General features: G+C 36.6%; 2 protein-coding genes across 2 annotated transcripts; both read right to left on the bottom strand.

Moving 5' to 3' along the window:
• Positions 1–7440: 7440 nt before the first annotated feature.
• LOC133803555 (lysM domain-containing GPI-anchored protein 1-like) lies at positions 7441–10300 on the bottom strand. The gene is made up of 5 exons (XM_062241640.1): positions 9122–10300; positions 8750–8867; positions 8489–8650; positions 8369–8400; positions 7441–7887 (listed from the first exon to the last, which is right to left on the bottom strand). The coding sequence occupies exons 1-5, from the start codon at positions 9795–9797 to the stop codon at positions 7610–7612; spliced, it is 1266 nt and encodes a 421-aa protein (XP_062097624.1). The 5' UTR covers positions 9798–10300; the 3' UTR covers positions 7441–7609.
• Positions 10301–20047: 9747 nt separating this feature from the next.
• LOC133805920 (uncharacterized mitochondrial protein AtMg00860-like) lies at positions 20048–20620 on the bottom strand. The gene is made up of 2 exons (XM_062244067.1): positions 20531–20620; positions 20048–20434 (listed from the first exon to the last, which is right to left on the bottom strand). Exons 1-2 carry the CDS (start codon positions 20618–20620, stop codon positions 20048–20050), a joined length of 477 nt encoding a protein of 158 aa, XP_062100051.1.
• Positions 20621–21258: the final 638 nt, after the last annotated feature.

The raw sequence follows: 21258 nt of genomic DNA, 5'->3' as shown, positions 1-21258 counted from the left end.
ACCTCCTCCTTTAGTGCTTTCTTTCTGTCTTCATCCAGCTGCCTTCGCTTTTGCTGCTTCGGGGGAAAGCTTTTGTCTATATTCAATGCGTGGCTCGCTACATTAGGGCTTATTCCCACCATGTCGGAGTGTGACCATGCGAAGACATCCTGGTTTTTCTTCAGAAAGCAAATTAATTGCTATTTTGATTCGTCTTGGAGGTGTTTCCCGACCTTCACCTTCTTTGAGGGATCAGCTTCCTCGAGCAGAACTTCTTCGAGCTCCTCCAAAGGTTGGAGGTCAACTTTTTCCTCAATCCTCGGATCGATCTCCTCATCAATTTCTAAAACTGTCCCATCTTTATTTTGTATGACAACGAGTGCTTGAGCGCTCGTTTGTTTCTTTCCCCTCAAGGAAATGTTGTAGCACTCCCTTCCTGCCAATTGATCTCCTTTCAATGTTCCGACTCCGCTCGGAGTTGGGAACTTAAGGGCCAGATGCCTTACAGATGAAACTGCCCCCAGCCCGACCAGGGCGAGTCTCCTGAGCAGTACATTGTAGGCAGATGGTAACTCTACTACCATGAACTCCATCATCTTGGTCACCGAGACTGGATAGTCTCCCAAGGTCACAGGGAGTTCGATGGACCCCATACAGGCGGTTCCTTCTCCAGAAAAGTCGTACAAAGTGGTTGCACAAGCCTTCAGGTCGCGAAGGGAGAGTCCCATTTTCTCTAGTGTTTCTTTATAAAGAATGTTAACTGAGCTCCCATTGTCTATGAGAACTCGGCGCACTCTTTTGTTGGCAAGCTGCAGGGTGATGACAAGTGGATCATGATGAGGGAACTGGACATGGGAGGCATCTTCTTCGATGAAGGTTATAGGCTGAGTTTCAACTCTTTGGCTTTTTGGTGCCCTTGGTTCGGGTTCATAAGGAGACCCGTCCCCTGTCTTCAGCTCATTCACATATCGCTTTTGAGCATTTCTACCCCCTCCTGCGAGATGGGGACCTCCCGAGATGGTTATTACGTCCTCTCCATCTATCGGCGGAGGCCTGTCTTCTTCCCGAGGTCGGGAGTTATTATTCTGAGCTGCTGGAAGCGCGGCTACTCTCTGGCTGGCAGTAGTCTGTCCAGTACTCTGGTTTTTGACATACTGCCGGAAATAACCTCTCGAGATCAACCCTTCGATCTCGTCTTTCAGCTGTCGGCACTCATCAGTTGTGTGTCCGGTGTCCCTATGAAACCGGCAGTACTTACTGGAATCCCTTTTGGACTTTTGATTCCTCATAGGGTCCGGACGCCTGAAGGGGACCTGGTTTTCATTAGCCAGGTAGATATTTTCCCGAGATTCGTTGAGCTCGGTGTGTACTTTATATACGGAGTAATACCTTTCTCCTTTCTTTTTCTTTCCCCCTTCAGCCTCGGGGTTATTTCCCTCACTCTTTTTCCTCTTAGAGGGATTCTCTGAGGTAGGTTGTGAAGTTACTGGATCAGCCGAGGTTAAGGCGGAGTTAATGTTTATCGTTGTAGTTTCGGTTTGCGAGGTTGCTTTTAGCGTTGACCTCGCCTCCTCTACATTGACAAATCTCTGCGCCCGCTTGTTAAACTCGGTTATTGACCTCACCGGTTTCCCTTGCATGTCATCCCAAAGGGCGCTTCCAGGCAACACACCAGCTCGGATAGCCATCAAGTGTCCACTGTCGTCCACATCTCGTGCCCGGGCGACCTCTAGATTAAATCTTGTCAGGTAGCTTTTTAGTGTTTCACCCGGCTGTTGCCGGACGTTAGTCAAAGTGGACGCCTCTGGTCTGACTCCCATCATAGCTCGGAACTGCTTCTTGAAGTCTCTAGACAACTGATCCCACGAAGTTATCGAGTGTCTCTTGTACTTCTCGAACCAACTCTTGGCAGGTCCGGCCAATGATGTCGGAAACAACATGCATCTGAGCTCGTAACCTACATTACTGGCTCTCATAATAGTGTTGAATGTACTCAGGTGGCTACATGGGTCGGTTTTCCTTCAAACGCTGGGACGTGAGGAATCCGGAACCCTTGAGGAAACTGAGTGTTAGAAATATTGGGAGCAAACGGCTCGAGCTCCTCATCAGAGTCCTCGTATCGACCACTCCCTCGTTCATTCTTCAAAAGCCTAAAGGCTTTTTCGAGCTGATCAATCCTTTCTTGGACTGGGTCCTTAGGGGGTGTCTGGAATTGATAGTCATTAATCGCGATCCCAGGCTCGCGTCTCCGTGAGGGATCTCTACGCCCATTCAGATGATTCCTTAGATCCGGATTTGTTTGATCTCCTTTCCCCCTGCTCTGATTCAGATGATTTCGCAGGTCAGGATGGCTCTAGTGATTTCCAGTATTTTTACGACCCCGGTCGTGTTTACTGACGGACCTAGTTTCTCCGGACTCATCACTGGTGAAACTCATTGATCGGTCATTTCATGGTGGATCCTTTCTACGTCGCCTTGTCTCCGCAGTGCGAGGTCGGGACGTCTGACTTCTCTCAGATGGCGCGCCTCTCCGCCCCTGGAACGTCTCTCTGTTTCCTTGTCTTTCCCCTGTACGCCCTTGATCCTGATCTCGACCAGGTTGAGCGTTTCTGCGGGGAGGTGAAGGATATCTTATGGGAGGCGGAGGGAACCGTATAGGTGACGGTGGTTGTCGTCCTTGCCTCGGCCTGGAGGGTCCAGAATTTGCCCGAGATGGGCCAGTTGCGTTCGGTGCACTACCAGGAACCTGAGTCCGAGCCTCGGCAGGAGCTCGGTTGTTCTCAGTTCCTGCAGGCACTTCCACAGGTGGATTAGGCGGGACCCGAGCTCGGGTACTCCTCTGAGGCCTAGAAGGAGCAGATGGCTCTGTTGGTGCTGGAGGTTGTGCTGGCCTCCTTGTGGCAGCATTTTTTCGTGGACGTCCACGGGGCCTCCGGGGAGGAACGTGCACGTCCCTTGGAGGAGGGACTTGGTCTTCGCGTGGAGGCGGGGGCTGAGCCACCTGCGCCTCTGCGGCTATCCTAGTCAACTCCTCGTTACGTTTGTTGGCTTCTGCCAACAGCTGTTTCAGCTGCCGATTCTCCAATTCTACGATAGGGACATAACGCTCAGGGTTATAGTACATGTCCTCATCCCTTGGTTGTGGAGGTGGTCCCCGGGAATCAGAGGACCCACTCCTTTCATCAGCGTCCGAGTTCTCCATTGGCTGTTTTCCAAGACGCCTTGGGTAATTTTCTTCAGGAGTGTTCTGATTGTTTGCAGCCATGAGTCTCTCAGGGATGGATGCTTGAGGCTCTCAATGAAAGCACCAAACTGTTGACGCCGTTTTTCGTCAACAGATAAAAGAAGAGAGCACGTAAACAATTAAAGACAATGGCCAAAAGAAACAAACGAATCAAACACACGGTTTTTTACGTGGTTCAGCAGTTAAATCTGCCTAGTCCACGAGTCTCTGTTATTAACCTCAAGATTATCTCTGAACAATTCTTTAGCATGAATTCTACAAAGTTTTCTCTCAAGGATCAGAATTTCGGTCTTTTACAATGGTGCATGACTTCTCTATTTATAGAGAAGGATGCAGAATACTATCCCACATATTTTGGGTAGTTACTCTTTTGTGAATAAAAATAAATGGCTTTAAATGCCAATAATCAGATATAAAAGGAAACGTTCCCCAAAGATCAGGGGGCGTATAACTGTATTAAATAATATCCCACAATTCTTGGGGATTTACATCAATTAATGAGGGCTACATCTCATAGTTATAATACTTGTAGATATTCAAGGTGGTTATAGCGTATCTTCAAGGCTCCAGCATTTCTGGTCTCATGTCATTGTGCGAGCCACTGGCATCTCCCGAGCTAACGTTTCTTTCGAGATGGGATATCGAGCTCAAGAACCATGCTCCGAAGTTCCTGAAGATGAAGGTGTTCTCAGAGCTACCTTTCGAGATCGAGGTCATTTCGAGATCACCACATTCGAGATCATACATCATACTTTGCAAGCTCGACTTACAATCCTAGATCACTCTAATCCTCACGAGACCATTTGTTGCGAACTCAGCTTTCGAGGTCATTTTTACTATGGCTCGAAATCTGGGTATAACATTACCAAACAGCACCTTTGTTTTTTCATTTTTCATTTTTTGTTTTTTGTTTTGTGGGTATGCATACTTTTTTATATTTACTTCAAAGTTGAATACATTATGATATGATTCAATTAACAACGAGATATCAAACAAGATGTCATATTCAAGGTACTTTGATTGACCCATTCATTAATCTTAATTCCGAGTAGAAAACAAAATGAAAATTAATGGGTGTTTGACTTCTTAATTAAAAAACTATTTTCTGAAAACAAGTAAGGGTATTTGGCATTGTTTTCATAAAATAATTTTTAAAAACAAAGTTACAAAAAACAGAAAATTTTGAGAACATTGTCTTCAGTTATTCTCAAATTGTTTTTGTCAATTTTTTTTTCTCATATAATATTTTTAATTATTATTATCTCACATGACTTTTACTCTTATTAATCTATCTCACTTTCTCTAATATCATTTTCTCTCTCATCACTTTTGATATCCTTATTTTCTCTCTCATCACTTATTACTCATTATTTTCTCTCGCATCACTTCCTATATCATCATTTTCTCTCTCCTCATTTTTTATATCTCAAAATTTTCTCTCATTTTTTTTCTTGGATCATTTTCTCTTCTCAATTTTTCTTCCTCAAAATTTTTCTCCTTAGTTTCTCTCTCCTTATTTTTCATCATTTTTTCTTTCACATTACTTCATCTCATTATCTATTACAAACTTTTAAATAATTTTTCTCTTTGTAAATATATTTATTAATTTTTTATTTAAGATTTTTTTTAAAAAAAATAAAACTAAAAAATTACTTTTAGAAAACATTAACCATTTTACATATTATTTTTTTAAAACTGCAAAAACTGTTTTCTGTTCACATTTTTTAAAACACAATTTTGAAAACAAAAAACAGAAAGCAATGTTAAACAGGCCCCTAGAATCTAGGCTAAAATGAGAGTTTGAGTTCAAGAACATCTAAATCAGCTAGTAATTATAAAATCATAACAACTAAACAAAAATAACATCAACCAATTGATGACGAAAAAACGATGACTAACATTTTTCAACGTCGTTTTTTTACGCAACAACATCAACTAAACAAAGATAGCATCAACACAAAAACGAACGATGACTAAGAGGGTGTTTGGCTCATTAACTAAAAAGCTATTTTTTGTTTTTAAAAGCTAAAAATTATTTTTTGAAAACATGTTAGGGTATTTGCTGTTGTTTTTATAAAACAATTTTTAAAAACAAAGTTACAAAAAATAGAAAATTTTGAAAACAAAAAGTTGTTTTCTGTTGTTCTCAACAAAAATTTGTCTTTTTTCTCTCATCATTTTTTTAATTATTATCTAACATCATTTATTGTCATATCATTTTCTCTCTCATTAGTTTCTCTCTCTTCACTTTCTCTCACATCACTTTCTATCTCCTTATTTTATCTCTAATCACTTTCTCTCTCCTTACATTTTATCTCTTCACTTTCTCTCTCGCTATTTTCTCTTTTCTCGTTTTTTATCTTTTCATTTTCTATCTCTTTATTTTCTCTTGCATAATTTATTATGTCATAATTTTCTCTTTCATCACTTACTATATCCTCACTTTCTCTCTCATCACTTAATATATCTTCATTTTCTCTCTCACCATTTCCTCTCTCATCAATTTCTCTCTACTCACTTCTTTCTCTTCACTTTTTTTCTCATCAGCTTTTCTCTCATTTTTTCTTGCATCAAACTATTTTTCTCTTCTCAATTTCTATTTCTTCAAATTTTCTCTCCTTACTTTTTCACTCCTTATTTTTTATCATTTTTTCTTTTAAATTATTTTATCTCATTATTTATTACAAAGTTTTTAAATATTTTTCTCTTTATAAATATATTTGTTAATTTTTTATTTAAGATTTAAAAAAATAAAACTAAAAAAGTATTTTTAGAAAACACTAACCAAACACCTCTTGTTTTTTTTAAACTACAAAAACTTTTTTATGTTCTCATTTCTAATAACACTACTTTGAAAACAAAAGACAAATTACAATGTATAGCAGGTAGACATTTTTCAATGTTCTTTTCTAACATTTTTCAACTATACAAAAAAAAACGTTTTCTTAATGGATTTTCTTTTTTATATATCAAAAACACCTTAAAATGAAACTTTCATTTTCAACCCTAAGGCGGTTAGACTGCCGTGGGACATTTTTCCTGGTGCCAAACCAAGAAGCTTATACCACTGATCAATAACATTTACATAGTTTTTAGAGTGCTCTTGTAGATGATGTAGATCACTTTTATAGGCCAAACCTGGCATGTGCGTGACCATCTCTGTTTTAGAGATTCTTGCTAGTTAGAGCTTAGTGGATTTCATGACAATTTCAAACTTCATCATTTCTTGAATCCGCTCATGAATTTCATAAATTTCCTTAAGCCCTCTAATTTTGAATTTAAATTTTAAACTTAAAAATCTACACAAAACATTAATATAAAAGCTTTCTCGACTGAAAATTCACAACTGTAATTCCAAATTGAGAAATGCTTAATGCACTCTCCTACCTTATTGTGTGACATGTTCGAGCATATTTTGACCTAGGCATTGCTATACCTGAGATGTCATCCTAATAGTATATATATATGGATTTTTTTCTGCTGCAATCCCGTTCTTTACACTTAGGTTTTATATCAGTTAGCTTCCCAACATTTTCAAATCCTATTATTTTGGTCCTTAAATATTATTTTTATTTCTTTTTTCTTTTAAAATATATAAAAAAATACAAAATAAATGATGAATCATTCTTAAAATATTTAGACATTTAATTTATGACAATAACAAACATAACATGAGAAAAAAATATAATCATGACATTTTTTAAAATACATAATATTTTTTAAAATTAAATTAATGTCATTAAAAATATATTATTACCTACATTATTATTTTATATTAATACTAATAATTATATTATTTCGATCTTTTTTTTATATTATCAATTTTTATTATGTGTATATATATTTATTTTTTAACTTTTATTTATGTGCATATATATATGATCGGTTATAAGTTAAACAGTATAAAAAAAATTACAAAATAAAAATAAATATGTATATTATATATATTGATAATCTCGTAATAATAGCAATGTCATACATATGGAATTGATTTACAAAAATATGCCATAATAGAGCCTATGAATTTATGATCATGATAGACATATATATATATATATAGCAAATGAGTTGTAAGAGATGACCCTCACCTTTACAATAATAAGATTTTAACAGAGAATAGCAATGACATACAAAGGTGATGCCAGATAATTCCCTCCAAAACAATGCAACCAACCCTTTGGCAATACAAAATGAGGGAACTACTAGACCAAAAACACTAATCTCCAAAATCCCATAATATAAGCCACATACCCCAATTGTCAAAGTTTCAATTCAACAGTTTGAGATAAATAGAGCAAATGTTAAATACAACAGAATAAGAAACTAAACAAAGAAATTAAGCAAACCACGCAGGACAAAACCTTGCTTCTAAAATAAGCAAAACTATTACAAGATGGCAAATAAGAGCTTGAAAGAGAAAAATAAAAAGGTTGCAATTGCAGAAGTAGTTAAAGGGTTCACCAATGAACAAGCGTCGGAAGAACTCCCCATAGGGCCACCAATAGGAGCCATTCCTGGAAGAGAACCACCTGTTGCTGGCACTAATGAAGACCTCGGTGTCAACGCTCCAACAACATCAGACTGAGGAGAAGGTGATGGTGCAAATATTGAATCTCTAATTACCGATGAAGGTGGTGCTATAAGTGGAGGAAACTTTAGAGGACCTGAAATCATGTTTTAGAACAAAGTAAAGAAGTCGAATTATGAGATACTAATCTAAAACAGAGTGCTTGATCATGTTTTGGAACGAAAGAAAGAGAACAAGGAATGAGAAACTAATTTGAAATAAAGAGCTAATAGCACACTAATAAAAAAAATGTATGATGTAAAATGAAACAGTGCATTGATTTCCAAACAAATTTTTACTAACAGCGTTTAACAAAATCTGCTGAGTTTTAACAAGACCAGTCGTTTAGCACCTAATTAAGAAACTAGTCGGTCCAAATGTCCAATAATCCATAGCTAATCACCTTCACTAGCGATATGAGTTGAAAAGGGACGGAACACTAACCGAATGTTTTGAGAGAGACAAAAACGAAAAGACCTGAGATCTCTCAGAAAGTAAAAAGAACCACATACACATTCATATTCATGCGTTATACAAAAACATTCTTCTGTCGAGCTTAGCATAGACAGAATGTTTACCTGGGCAGCGAGGTTGAAGAGAAGTTGAAAGCCTGCAGAATAGAAAGTAATTATAAGTATATTCCATACAAATCTAAATCCAAATGAGAGCAATTAGCACAGTTCTGAAAGATAGCATACGTTGTGACAATGGTGCCATTTACGAAACCACCATAATTACAAGAACTAACGTTGCAACCAGCACTAGTCTGCTGTATCGTAGAATTTCCAACCATAAGGTTACTGTTTTTACATTGCATACTGGAACATGAAACCGCTAATGAAGCAGGCATGCAGTACAAACTGCATAAAAACATATAAAATAGGTTTATTTACACTTAATTTAGAGGCAATATAAAGTACTAAAATTTATTAGAAGCAAAAATAAGGTCCTTCAGTTACTTGAGACTTCCTGGTCCACAACTGCACTGAACACAGTGGCTTGCTGAAATGGCATAGCTCCCGTTAGGAACAATTAAGCCAAAATCTGAGGCGTATTTGGGGAAGTTTGAGGCACAAGCTGCAACAATTACAAAAACAAAAAAGTGAAATACCAAATTTCTATGTCCATTCACAAGGCAAGTTAATTTCCCTAAACTGAAACAACAACAACAAAATCTGAAAACAGAGAAATACAAACAAAAGCTTGACAAAATCATAAAACATCAAACCACTTCACCATAACAAGTTGCAAATACCAAAACCCAAAAAAGAAAAATGACAAAATCCACATTTAACACACAAAAATCTTCATAAACCAACTAAAAAACTCACCAGGCAATGGAACCGCAAGTATGTCACCAGCCTTAATAGAGGTACTTCCCATGGCATTAACATTCATCAAGTCGGTAATGGTGGTGGAATACTTGGCAGCAATGGCTGTCAGCGAGTCCACAGGTTTGACCACATAAGACAAGTAAATAGCAGGCAAAGAGTTATCGGTGCCATTAAAACAAGTACAAGGAAGAGGCACCACAAGGTTCTGTCCCACATCGAGAACAGACGGGTCGGAGATCGAATTAGCCTCCCTAATCTGATCCGCCGAGACCAGACCCGAATAAACCGAATCAGCAATCGACGACAGAGAATCAGAGGGTCGGGTCTTGTAATGGGTCGAGACAGATTTTCGGATCCCATCGACGCAAGAACAGGTAATGGGGATTTTGAGGAAGAGCTGAGATGGTAGAATGTGGTTCTCGACATCGGGGTACGAAATGTCGATGGCATTGGCGGTGAGGATAGCAATGGGGTCCACTTGGAAGAGGGAAGCTACCTCTGAGACTTTGAGCTCGGTGTAGACAGTGTAGCCGAGCATGGCGTTGCATGAGTCGGAGTTGGAACAGGGCTCGATGGTGGACTTGGAGCTCACCAAAGCGACATTAGCTAAACTTAGAAAAAAAAACAAGAACTGGGTTTTGTTCAGATTCAAAAAGGGTCTTGGATTCGCCATTCTTGCTGAGGCTTTGGTTGGTTTCTCTCTCCCAAGCGCAGTGTACAAACTAGTTCTTGCTCAGACCATAAATGGGGTTTTTATTTTGTTTTCCTCAAAAATGTGGTCTGGGAGAGAGAGAGAGAAAATGTGAGAATGGAACCAATGAATGAAACTTTGACCCCAAAAAAGTTCTTGTTCCTACTATTAAAGACTAGCGGTGGGTTTTAGGGTTTTCTCCTTGCGTTGTTTTTTTGTTGTGTTCTGCTACTTTTTCCCCCAGCACTGCTTTTCCACCAAGTAGACAAAAGAAACAACACGAGATGGGACCTAAAATGGGTGAAGTTGAAGCTGGATACACAAATATTCGAATTTTTTCTTCTTCTTCCTAGTAATGATTTTCAAAATATGAAGAAATCTTCTGGTTCTGGGTTTGGAATTTGGATTGCTGAAGAGAGAGAGACGAGGAAGTGCTGGAAAGACAAAACGAAGAAAGCTGGTCAGAGTAGACAATGTTGTATCGCAAAGAGTGAACAGACACTCGTCAGATTCTTGAGCTAAGTGTTAAACTTTCATCTGGACTAAATTGTCCTCAACATAATCTTCATGGCCAGCTCGGAACGCTGTCGTTTTATTAAATCTTTTGAATTACTTGCTTTATCATTTAACGTATGGGCAAGAAAACATTGTCTAGTGCATAGTGGGGGTGTTTTAGTAATTTCGTGTGTTTGCTTTTCAGTGTAACAAGCATTTAAGTGGACCCCACACCTATACCCTCATTGTGAGTTTTAATTGTATGCTTTTCATGCATGCCGTGGGAAAGAATTTTCCCGGTTTTTATTGCTTATTGGACTTGGAATGGTATTTTTGCCCCCAACGCCAACAGGTAGAGAGAGCGTGTAACACACGTTTCCATTTGATTGGACAAATATAGATATATGTATAATATAGCGTCTACTTGAAATTAATTTAAAGAACAGCAACTGCGCCTTTCCTGTTATTGCTCGGACGAGGGTATGGCCCCATATAATTAAAGAGGGTTGGAATAGGGTCATTTGAGGTGGCCAAAAATAAATGGGGTATTCCCTTAAAAAAAAACATGGGGGGTGACAATTTTATTTTTAAACATGGGAACTTTTATGGTTAAATTTAAAATTTGAGTGAAGTTATTATAATTTAATAAATAGTGTTGAAAATCTTCAATTATTAGTTTTATGTGAAGTGACATTTGGGCACCTTATGGTATTTTATTGCATTCTTTTTTTTTTTTTAAATAATAATAATAATCTATTGCATTAGTTATACTTAAATGTACAATCTATTATGTTCAAAAAAATTTGTTGAGGCAAAATTTAGTGAACGACAATAACACGAAAGTGGGATATTCTTCCTTTGTTAATACTTAAATAACAATAATTATAATTCAAATTCAAATAAGGAATGAGCATTTTTTTTGTTAATGCACATATTTTTAACTTACAATTCATTTTTACAATAAATTAATAATTAATTTAAAACTACATAAGTTAAAGTTTTTTATTCAAAATCATGTTCTCTTCTTCTTTAAAGTTTGAGAGGTCATGTATTGGGTTCTTGTCAAGGAGTAGAAGGTGCCACTACATGTCGCTAGGTTCCTGTCGCACCATTGCCAAAATTTGGTAACCGTGTTCTAGTTTGGGTATTGATTTTTGAGTTTATACATTTTTAGATTCATAGTTTTGACTTATTATTTGTTTGGACTCTGTGTTTTAATAAATTACTTTTTGGACTCTATATTTTATAAAATTGTTCAAATAGGCTCTTAAACCTAATTTTGATGAACAAAAAATTGAATATAACAACACAGTTCTTAGGCAGAATTACTGTATTTTTGTTCTGAGTTGTTAGTTTGATAAATTATTTGTGATTTTTGTTCAAAAAATTTTGATTAAAATCAGATTTATGAGTCTATTTGAACTATTTTATAAAATATATAATCCAAAAAGTAATTTATCAAAACACATGGTTCAAACAAGTAATGAACTAAAATACAGAGTTTAAAGACATAAACCCTAGATTTTTTGGTTTGTCAGTAGAGAGTTGTGAAGCAACTTCTAGAGTTGAAACCATATGGAGGAGATCACCATATTCTTATGCAAGATATTTACGATCTTGCTGGTTTATGTCAAGAGATGGAGCAAAATATGATGGTTAAAAGGGTAAGGGTTATTTTCAATTATATATGCATTTAGTATTTATATATTGGAGCCATTTCAGGTTACTCAATTTCTGAGCTTCTTTAATTCTCTCGGTTAATCAAATCCTTATTTGAGTTAATCATGTTATGCAAGAGGTGCAAGGAAGACTTGAGAGTGATAATTTTAACTATACATAAACTTGAATTCTCTTGTAACTTCATTTCTAATCTTGTCAATTTGGCAGGGAGAAATTAGATATAAAGGCATCCATTCTAAAACATTGATGGTTAGCAGAACAATGTTGGAACTCTTGATAATGACCATAAAATATATGACATTATATGTAGCAAGACAAGCCAAAAACACAAGCATGCAAGACATTTTAGACCATAGTTTTTAAAAGCTTTAGGATACTCAAAAACAATGAAGACGCGCCACAACCCTTTATTTAGTAGCTATATGTATAATGTGACTTCAATTCAAGCAACAATAAGCAATGAGATCATTCATCGTCGTACCTCTTGCGGTAATTTTTACTAAAAGTCACAAATTGTTGCAAGTTTGCAACCAAAATTAATATTTGGAATTTTTAACAATGTTATGTGAATGTGATTTCAAATAAAGCCCATGGTATATGGTATCTTGATCCAAAAATCTGGACCTTCTGTAAACATAAACTTTTATGCAAATGTTATGAACTATAGATTTTTCTTATTCTATACTTGCTTTTCTTTGTAACTTTTTAAAGCAACTAAAAAATAATTAATTTCAAAATAACTATTCTCAAGGAGATTGTTTTATGGGTTCCTTTAGAAAATTAACTTAAATTACTTAATTCAGAACATCTATTCCTCGATAGTATTCATCCATACTTTAATTGATTGGTGTTTGTAATTTGTTGTGCATAATACAAGCTAGTTGATTTACCAAAAAAAAATAGAAACTACGAGACGAATAAGAATCTTTAACGAACGGAATTTCATGGGTTTCTTAAGTGGTTGCTATATATGGTAGCTAAGGGGTTTCAAGGATTGCTTTAAGGGATTCTAAGTAGTTTTAAGGGTTGTTATATATGTTGTTTATAAAGATTGTGAGTTGATGAACACGTTGACCAAGGGTTGCTTTATATTTTGCTATATGAGGTTGTTTTAGAGTTTTATGGGTTTCTTAACATATTGATATATAGGGTTGCTGAGGGGTTTCAAGGGTTGCTAAAGTATTTTTAAGTATTGATGTATATGTTGATTATAAGGAATGTGAGTTGGTGAACATGTTGCTTAAAGGTTGTTTTATATGTTGTTATATAAGGTTGTTTTAGAGCTTCATGAGTTTCTTAACATGTTGATATTTAGGGTTGCGGAGAGGTTTCAATGGTTGCTTTAAGGGTTGTTGTAATGCCCTACTAATTCAGGGTCGTTACACTATGTGTTTAAAATAGTGTTTAACTCGTTAAGCGAGTCATTTGGACTTAAACATATAATTAAAGTTAACTAATGGTTTAGGTATTAAAAATTTTGGTCAAAGAAGTAATATTTTTCATTAAAAGTTGGCCAGCCTAAGCGGCAAAACAGGGTATAACCCTAGTTCCTCCAAAGTAATCTCGGTCGTGGCGGTCGAGCAAGTTGCATATGTACACACCGCCCCTAGAGCTCTCCAACTCATGGCTCGTTCAGCTTTTCTTTGCCCTTACCTACATCACATAGCACCCGTGAGCCAAGACCCAGCAAGAAAACTTCATTTAAATAGAAAAGGATAATCAACAGAATAAAAATCATAAACAGCATGCTTTGCAATTATAATCAAACTTAAGCAAGCATATGATTCATTTATGTGGCCTCTATGTCGAACGAGCGCATGTCGCACTCCTGGAGTGGTCCTGCCATAACGACCTACATTACACATGCTTATTGTCGAGTACGACTCGTTAGTTGAACATTTCCAGACAATTACAAACAAATATGAACCACCAATACAACACATGCAGACATAGTCCAAAGACGTTCACATTTAAACATATATACAAAGCATGGTTATAACAACGTTCGATAACCGGGGCCCATGCCCTAATCTTGGTGCAAGTACCAATTTTCTTACCTCGAGTCCTGTGTAAGTAGTGGTACGACCCCGAGCACGATCCTTTTTTCCGAGCCTTGCGGTTAATCTAGTCACAACATAAACATTACCCTCATTAAGAACTAATCGCGTATAAAGACTTCATGATTATTCCCTAGCTCTTGGGACTTCCAATTCCACCAATCCGGGTGATGGAACCGTCCCCTGAGCCCCCAAGCTTTTCCCGAAACCTAAAAAAAAATCATATTATGAAATGGTGACCGTGCAGGGCGCCACCCCCTAGCGCAGGGGCGCCCATAAGCACAGAGACACCCAAAAATTCCCATGCTTCAGCATAGGGGCGCCCACCTCTGGCGCAGGGGCACCACAACATGAACTCAGAGTTCCGGGTGTCTTTTTCTGCGTTTTCTCCAACCCAAACTTGGAAAATCTGACCCAAAGCTGCAATATGCTCATAATTAAGTACCCAAAACAAGCATACAACCTCTAGGCATCTAACAACAATAACCCAATGCCCAATTCAAGTTTCAAACCACAATTCCACCACTTAGATCAAAACCTCTAAATTCTTCCTCAAACCTAAAATTCAACACAAAACACACTTTCAATGGGAATTCAAGCAACAACATCAGTTTACAAGCCAATTCCTACCATCAACACATATATCTAAACCACCTAGGCTCCTAAATTCAAAAATTTCAAACAAAGTTTCCCAGCTTCTTCAAGAACACATGAAGTACAATAAATAGTAAACTCATACTCTTTTTGCTGTGATTTCCCTTTGGATTCCTATGGTGACGATGACCTCTAACAGCTGCAAGTCTCCTTCTTGAAGCTTAATTTCCCTTTAAAATCCTCAAAGAACTCTAATGTGCTGGACAAAACTTTGAAACTTGGTTGTGAGGGAAATTGAAGAATAAATTAGAAGAGGGAAAGAATGAGAGAACGTGAATGAGAGATAAGGTTGTTGTAATACTTAGCCACTTAGTCTATTCTTAGGGTCAAAAGACCATCTTACCCCTCCATTAAAGTAATCCTTTAACACACCCCAAGGGCAATGTGGTCATTTTGCCTAAATCCCCACTAAACCACAAATTTTACCACTACTTCCAAATTCAATCCATTAATCCACTAAACCCAAATATTTATCCCAAATAATTCCATTTACCAATAAATTACAGTAATTTGCCAAATTATCAAAATACCCCTAGGCTCACCTCGAGCTGTGAATTAATCATCGTTGTGACTTTTCCACCAATTTTCTCAAAAGGATCGATTCGTGCCGAATATCTCGAATATATCCACATAATAATGTGGTCTCAAACCCATAGCATACAAAATTACAGTTATACCCTTAGCAGGTTAAAATTACGAAAATGTCATTTTTAACAAAAGCAAGTCTTTAAGCACATTTAATACATGTAAATATGTATAAACAGTCATATCATAATATAACTCATATAATCCACATAATCACATATATATAATTAAAATCATATAATTCACCAAAAATCTCAGTTATGACATCCTAGCACACTAATCAACATACTAATCCTTATTAGGAGTTCTGGGACACTACAACTATCCCCTCCAAATAGAAATTTCATCATTGAAATTTACCTGAACAATTCGGGATATAGATCCCGCAGATCTGACTCTAGCTCTCAAGTCGCTTCCTCGACCTTGTTGTTCCTCCATAGTACTTTAACTAAATGAATAGTCTTGATCCTCAAGACCCTGTCATTTCTATCCAAAATCTGGACTGGCTGGTCCTCATAGGATAAATTTTTCTATAACTTCAGATCCTCATAGCTCAACACATGAGTCTTATTTGATACATTCCTCTTAAGCATCGACATGTGAAACACGTTATGTACTCCTGACAAAGCTAGAGGCACAGCCAATCTATAGGCTGCCCAATCATTTTCAGGATCTCAAAAGGTCCTACAAACCTAGGGCTCAACTTGCCCTTTTTCCTAAATCGTTACACTCCTCTCAATGGTGAAACTCGGAGGAAGATTTGGCCCTCAACTTGGAACTCCACGTTCCTATGCTTAGGATCAGCATAGCTTTTCTGTTTACTCTGTGAGGCTAGCATGCGAGCTTTAATCTTCTCACTGGTCCTCTACACCGCTTCAGAACCCATGTATTTCCTCTCACCCATTTCATCACAATGAATGAGTGATCTACACTTCCTACCATACAACATCTTGCATGGAGACACTCCAATCGTTGACTAATAACTGTTGTTGTAGGAAAACTCAATCAAGGAGAGATACTTAATCCAGGACCCCTCAAAATCTAATACACATGCCCTAAGCATGTCCTCCAATATCCGAATCATCCTCTCAGATTGTCTATCTGTTTGATGATAATATGCTTGTTGAGATTAGTGTCCTTTAAAGCATATGTTTTGAACAATGTTTTATGAAATGAATTTTTGCATATATTGTTTGTTTATTATTATTATTATTAAAATAATATTATATGAATATCAGAAAATTTTCAAATTCGTTATTGTGACTACAATCTTGTACTGGTACGAGAGGATTAATATTATAGGGAACAAATTTAAACAGTTCACAGTAAAACAAAGTTATATGGAATCTTTGGAATAAATACTGTAAGTACGGTTCACTAGTATTATGAATACATGTAATCTAGATCTGGATTACTGATGTAGTAGGACATCTTAGTGGATGTACTTTGTATAAATAGGTTATACATGAATAGGACCCAATATGTTATTAATACTTAATAATATCGTTTACTTTATAAGTATTAATTAAACATATCAATAAGATGATCATATAAAAATTGATCTTAATCCTAAAGTTATTATACACTCTTGTTTATGTCATATGAGTTCTTTTAGTCACTCGTAATCGTTTGTCAGAATGATCAGGCAGAAATTTTTTTGTTTTGGGAACTCATTGATGTAAATGGATGGGGACATAATATACAAATATGGAATCTATACCTTTTTGAGAGGAATTGAATAATGTTTCTCTTAAGGGTTGACTTTTGGAACTGAAAGGTTATTGAGCTCAAATTCATGAATCATTTTATGAATTAATCCTCACTAGAAAAGTTAATGGTACTTAAGGAAACAAGATATAATTAAAGAGGTTAAACAGTGATTAATTCTGACTTTAATTATGAATCATTAATAGATGATTGATTTGTATGTAGTGATTAAATCGATGGACACTTTTATATATTTAAAAGTACTCAATAAATAAATGTTTATAATTATAAGATGCAATTTCATACTTTTATTGGACTAATATTGAAGTTAATAAATTAAGGTTATTATATTAAAGAGATTTAATTAATAATCTAAATTTATTGGAGCTTGAAATTGTAGGTCCATACTGAGATAACTCTATCAACATTATTCAAAGTAAGAGTTGAAATTAAGAAAAATCAAGAAAATGTCATATTTGGAAGAAATTTGTTCTTCAGGGTCAAATATGTAATTGTTATCCAAAAAACAGACACGGATGACGTGGCAGGTGATTTCTGGACACGTGGCTGACACCTGGCAAAGTTCTGTTAGAGTATCGACCAGTAAGATATTGCATGCATAACGGTTGAGTTTTTCTTACGACCAGCCTGGTCGTACACTCCGCATATTTCAAGATAATTTTGTAAAGATCTAAGTCAATCCCGAGATTGTCTCCAATAATTCCTGATGATCCGATTAATTAGGAGAGAATATCTGTAACAAATTGATGTAATCCTCCTTGAGCGTATAAATAGATAAAGATAGTTCAAGGAGGGGACTTTTTTGGCTTTTTGCTGACTTGAGAGTATAGATTTACGAGAGAATTAGAGCTAGTACATTGTGATATATTGTTTATTCTTCAGAGGTTGGTGAAACTCATAGAACCCTAATTCTTTGATCGCTCCTTTGAATCACATATCAATAATAGCTCAAGTGAACGTAGGTTATTACCAGTTTCTGGGGCTGAACCACTATAAATTCTTGTGTGGTTTACTGTTTTTGTCATTATATTCATTCTAACAATCTGTCCACATCAAGCATTTTTTACTCCGTGTCAGTTGACCAAAATCAGGATCAACAGTAATAGAGACAAATTAATTAATTAATTAATTATATTTTTTGAAAAATTATTTTTTAAATAAAATGGTATTTTCGAAAATAATATTTAAATAATTGAGATAATTAACTTTATTTATTTAAATAATGTGAAAATATATTTCTGATAATTCAAATTGGATTTGAATTTAAAATGATATTTATTCTTTAATTAATCTGATAAATAAGTTATCATGTTTAGATATTTTTGAATAAATAATAATTAAAAGAAAATAGTTGGAACACATCCCTGAAATCAAGGATACGTTACACGCCAACTAGAGTACATGCAATGTACTTGGCGTGTAACAAGGTCCAAGAACGGGTCTTGGATATTTCTTTTATTTATTTAATTATTTAATAATTGATTTATAATTTAAATTTTGGATTTTAAAATTTTAATTAATTATTTTATAAATCTATCTGATGGAAATAATTTTACTTAACTTTTGAAAGAGAATAATATACTTTTCACACAGATAAAAATAGATTGTATTATTTTTCTCTATCCCTGAAAATTGTCTCAAGCCTAATATTCTAAGATCTCACGTGTTGAGAATATCTTGTGAATCATAAATTTTTCCCTACCATTACTCTACGTGTCCACACACGTCTTGAGGTGTAGAGATACAATTTGTAAGATCTTTGTGTAAGTATTTGAAGAACTGCTTTGGATTGGATGTCTGTTGGAGATAAAAAAAAAAGATAGCGAGGATTCTTGATAGTTCTTCAACTGGTAAATCATCATCTTTTTATTTCTCTATGATTAATGTTTTGCATGTTAATAGATCTGATTATTTAAAGTTTGTTTAAATAAAAAAAAATTGAAATCTCTGGGCCCAACACCCCGTGCTTTCCGTTGCGCACATGGTAAACCAGTTACCAACAATATTGTGCTAAACTTCAACTAAGTACACGTAGCCTTCTGCAGGCTTCCCCAAAACTTGGAAGTAAAAGTGGGATCTCGATCCGATACTATAGACTTTAGAGCCCCATGGAGATGTACAATCTCCCTGACATACAACTCAGCATACTGATCTACTATATAATCTGTCCTCACATGAAGAAAATGGGCTGACTTGGTGTATCTGTCTATAATCACTCATACCATGTCATGTTGCCCCGCTGTTCTAGGCAAGCCCGCCACAAAATCCATAGTGATGTATTCCCTCTTCCACTCAGGAATACCTAAAGGCTGTAACAACCCAGCTGGCCTCCGGTGTTCATCCATCACTTGCTGATAGGTTGGCCACTTTGCCACATACTCCACTACATATCTCTTCATTCCTGGCCACCAATACAAGGATTTCAGATCTTGATACATCTTTTTCGTGCCTGGGTGCAATGAATAAGGAGTGGTATGAGACTCATCCAAAATCTCTCATCTAATACCAACATCCATCGGAACACAAATTTGATCCTTGTATCTCAACATACCTATCTCAACAATGGTAAAGTCCTTAGCCACTCCATCTAGGACGTCCTCCTGGTGATTTTCTAACTGAGGATCATTCATCTAAGCTTCTCTTACTTTCTCAAGGAGCGTAGATTGAAGCCTAATGTTGGCCAATCTACCCACAATGAACTCTATCCCAGCTCTGGTCATATCCTCTGTCAATTCTCTGGATATCTGCTTTAAGCTATACACCTGTCATGGACCTCTCCAACTCAAAGCATATGCTTCTACATTGGCTTTCCCTGGATGATAATGGATCTCACAATCATATTCATTTACCAACTCTAACCAACGTCTCTGCCTCATATTCAGATCCTTCTGTGTGAAAAAGTATTTCAAACTTTTATGATCAGTATAAATCTCGCACTTTTCCTAATACATAGTGTCGCCACACCTTCAATGTGAATACCGCTGCCACCAACTCTAGATCATGAGTAGGGTACCACTATTCATATTCCTTCAACTATCTTGAGGCATAGGCAACTACCTTACAAGCCTGCATCACAATGCAACCTAACCCATGCTTGGATGCATTGCAGTAAACCACAAATTTCCCCTGATCTGAAGGAAGACTCAACACCGGACCAGTGATCAACAGCCGTTTCAACTCTTGAAAATTGTTCTCACATCTGTCAGACCAAACGAACTTCAAGTTCTTACGTGTCAACTCTGTTAGTGGCATTGCAATCCTTGAGAACCCTTCAACAAAACACCGATAGTATCTCGCTAAACCCAGGAAACTTCTAATCTCTGTGGCACTCTTGGGCCTTGGCCAATCTCTCATTGCCTCGATCTTGGCTGGATCCACCATGATTTCCATCCTTATGACAAGGTGACCAAGGAAGGTCACCTGAGGTAACCAGAACTCACACTTGTTAAACTTAGCATACAACTTGTGCTCCCTCAACCTTTGTAGTACTAATTAGAGGCGCTACTCATGCTCTACCTCTGTCTGAGAGTAAACTAGTGTATCATCGATGAAGAAAATCACAAATTTGTCCAAATAGTCCTTGGACACTCTATTCATTGGGTCCATGAATATTGCTGGGGGATTGGTCAATCAGAATGACATAACCAAGAATTCATAATACCCATACCTCGTGCGAAAAGTTGTCTTCGGAATATCCTCATCTTTGATCCTCAACTGGTGATAACCAGATCGAAGATCAATCTTTAAAAATATTGTCTTACCTTGCAACTGGTCAAACAAGTCATCAATCATCAGCAATGGATACTTGTTCTTAATAGTCAGCTTGTTCAACTCCCTATAGTCAATGCACATTCTCAACGTCCCATTATTCTTCTTAACAAATAACACAGGCACACCCCACGGTGAAAAATTGGATCTAATGAATCCCAAATCAAGTAACTCTTGTAATGGTACCTTCAATTCTACTAGAGTCATTCTGTATGGTGCTCTAAACACTGGTTCTATCTCTGGCGCTAACTCAATGACAAACGCGATCTCTCGATGCGGTGGCAGCCCTGGAATATCCTCTGGAAACACAGCTAGGAACTCATAAACCAATCTGGTCTCTGCCGGCCTGACTGGCACATCCCTGGTGGTATCCACTACACTAGCTATGAATCATATGCAACCTCCTTGCAATAGGTCTCTAGCCTGCATTGCCGAGATCATAGGAATGCGAGGCCCGTTCACAGTGCCCACAAACA

Source organism: Humulus lupulus, chromosome X (genome assembly GCF_963169125.1).
Source record: "Humulus lupulus chromosome X, drHumLupu1.1, whole genome shotgun sequence".
NCBI classification, from domain to species: Eukaryota; Viridiplantae; Streptophyta; class Magnoliopsida; order Rosales; family Cannabaceae; genus Humulus; species Humulus lupulus.
This window is presented reverse-complemented; position numbering and strand designations above follow the sequence as displayed.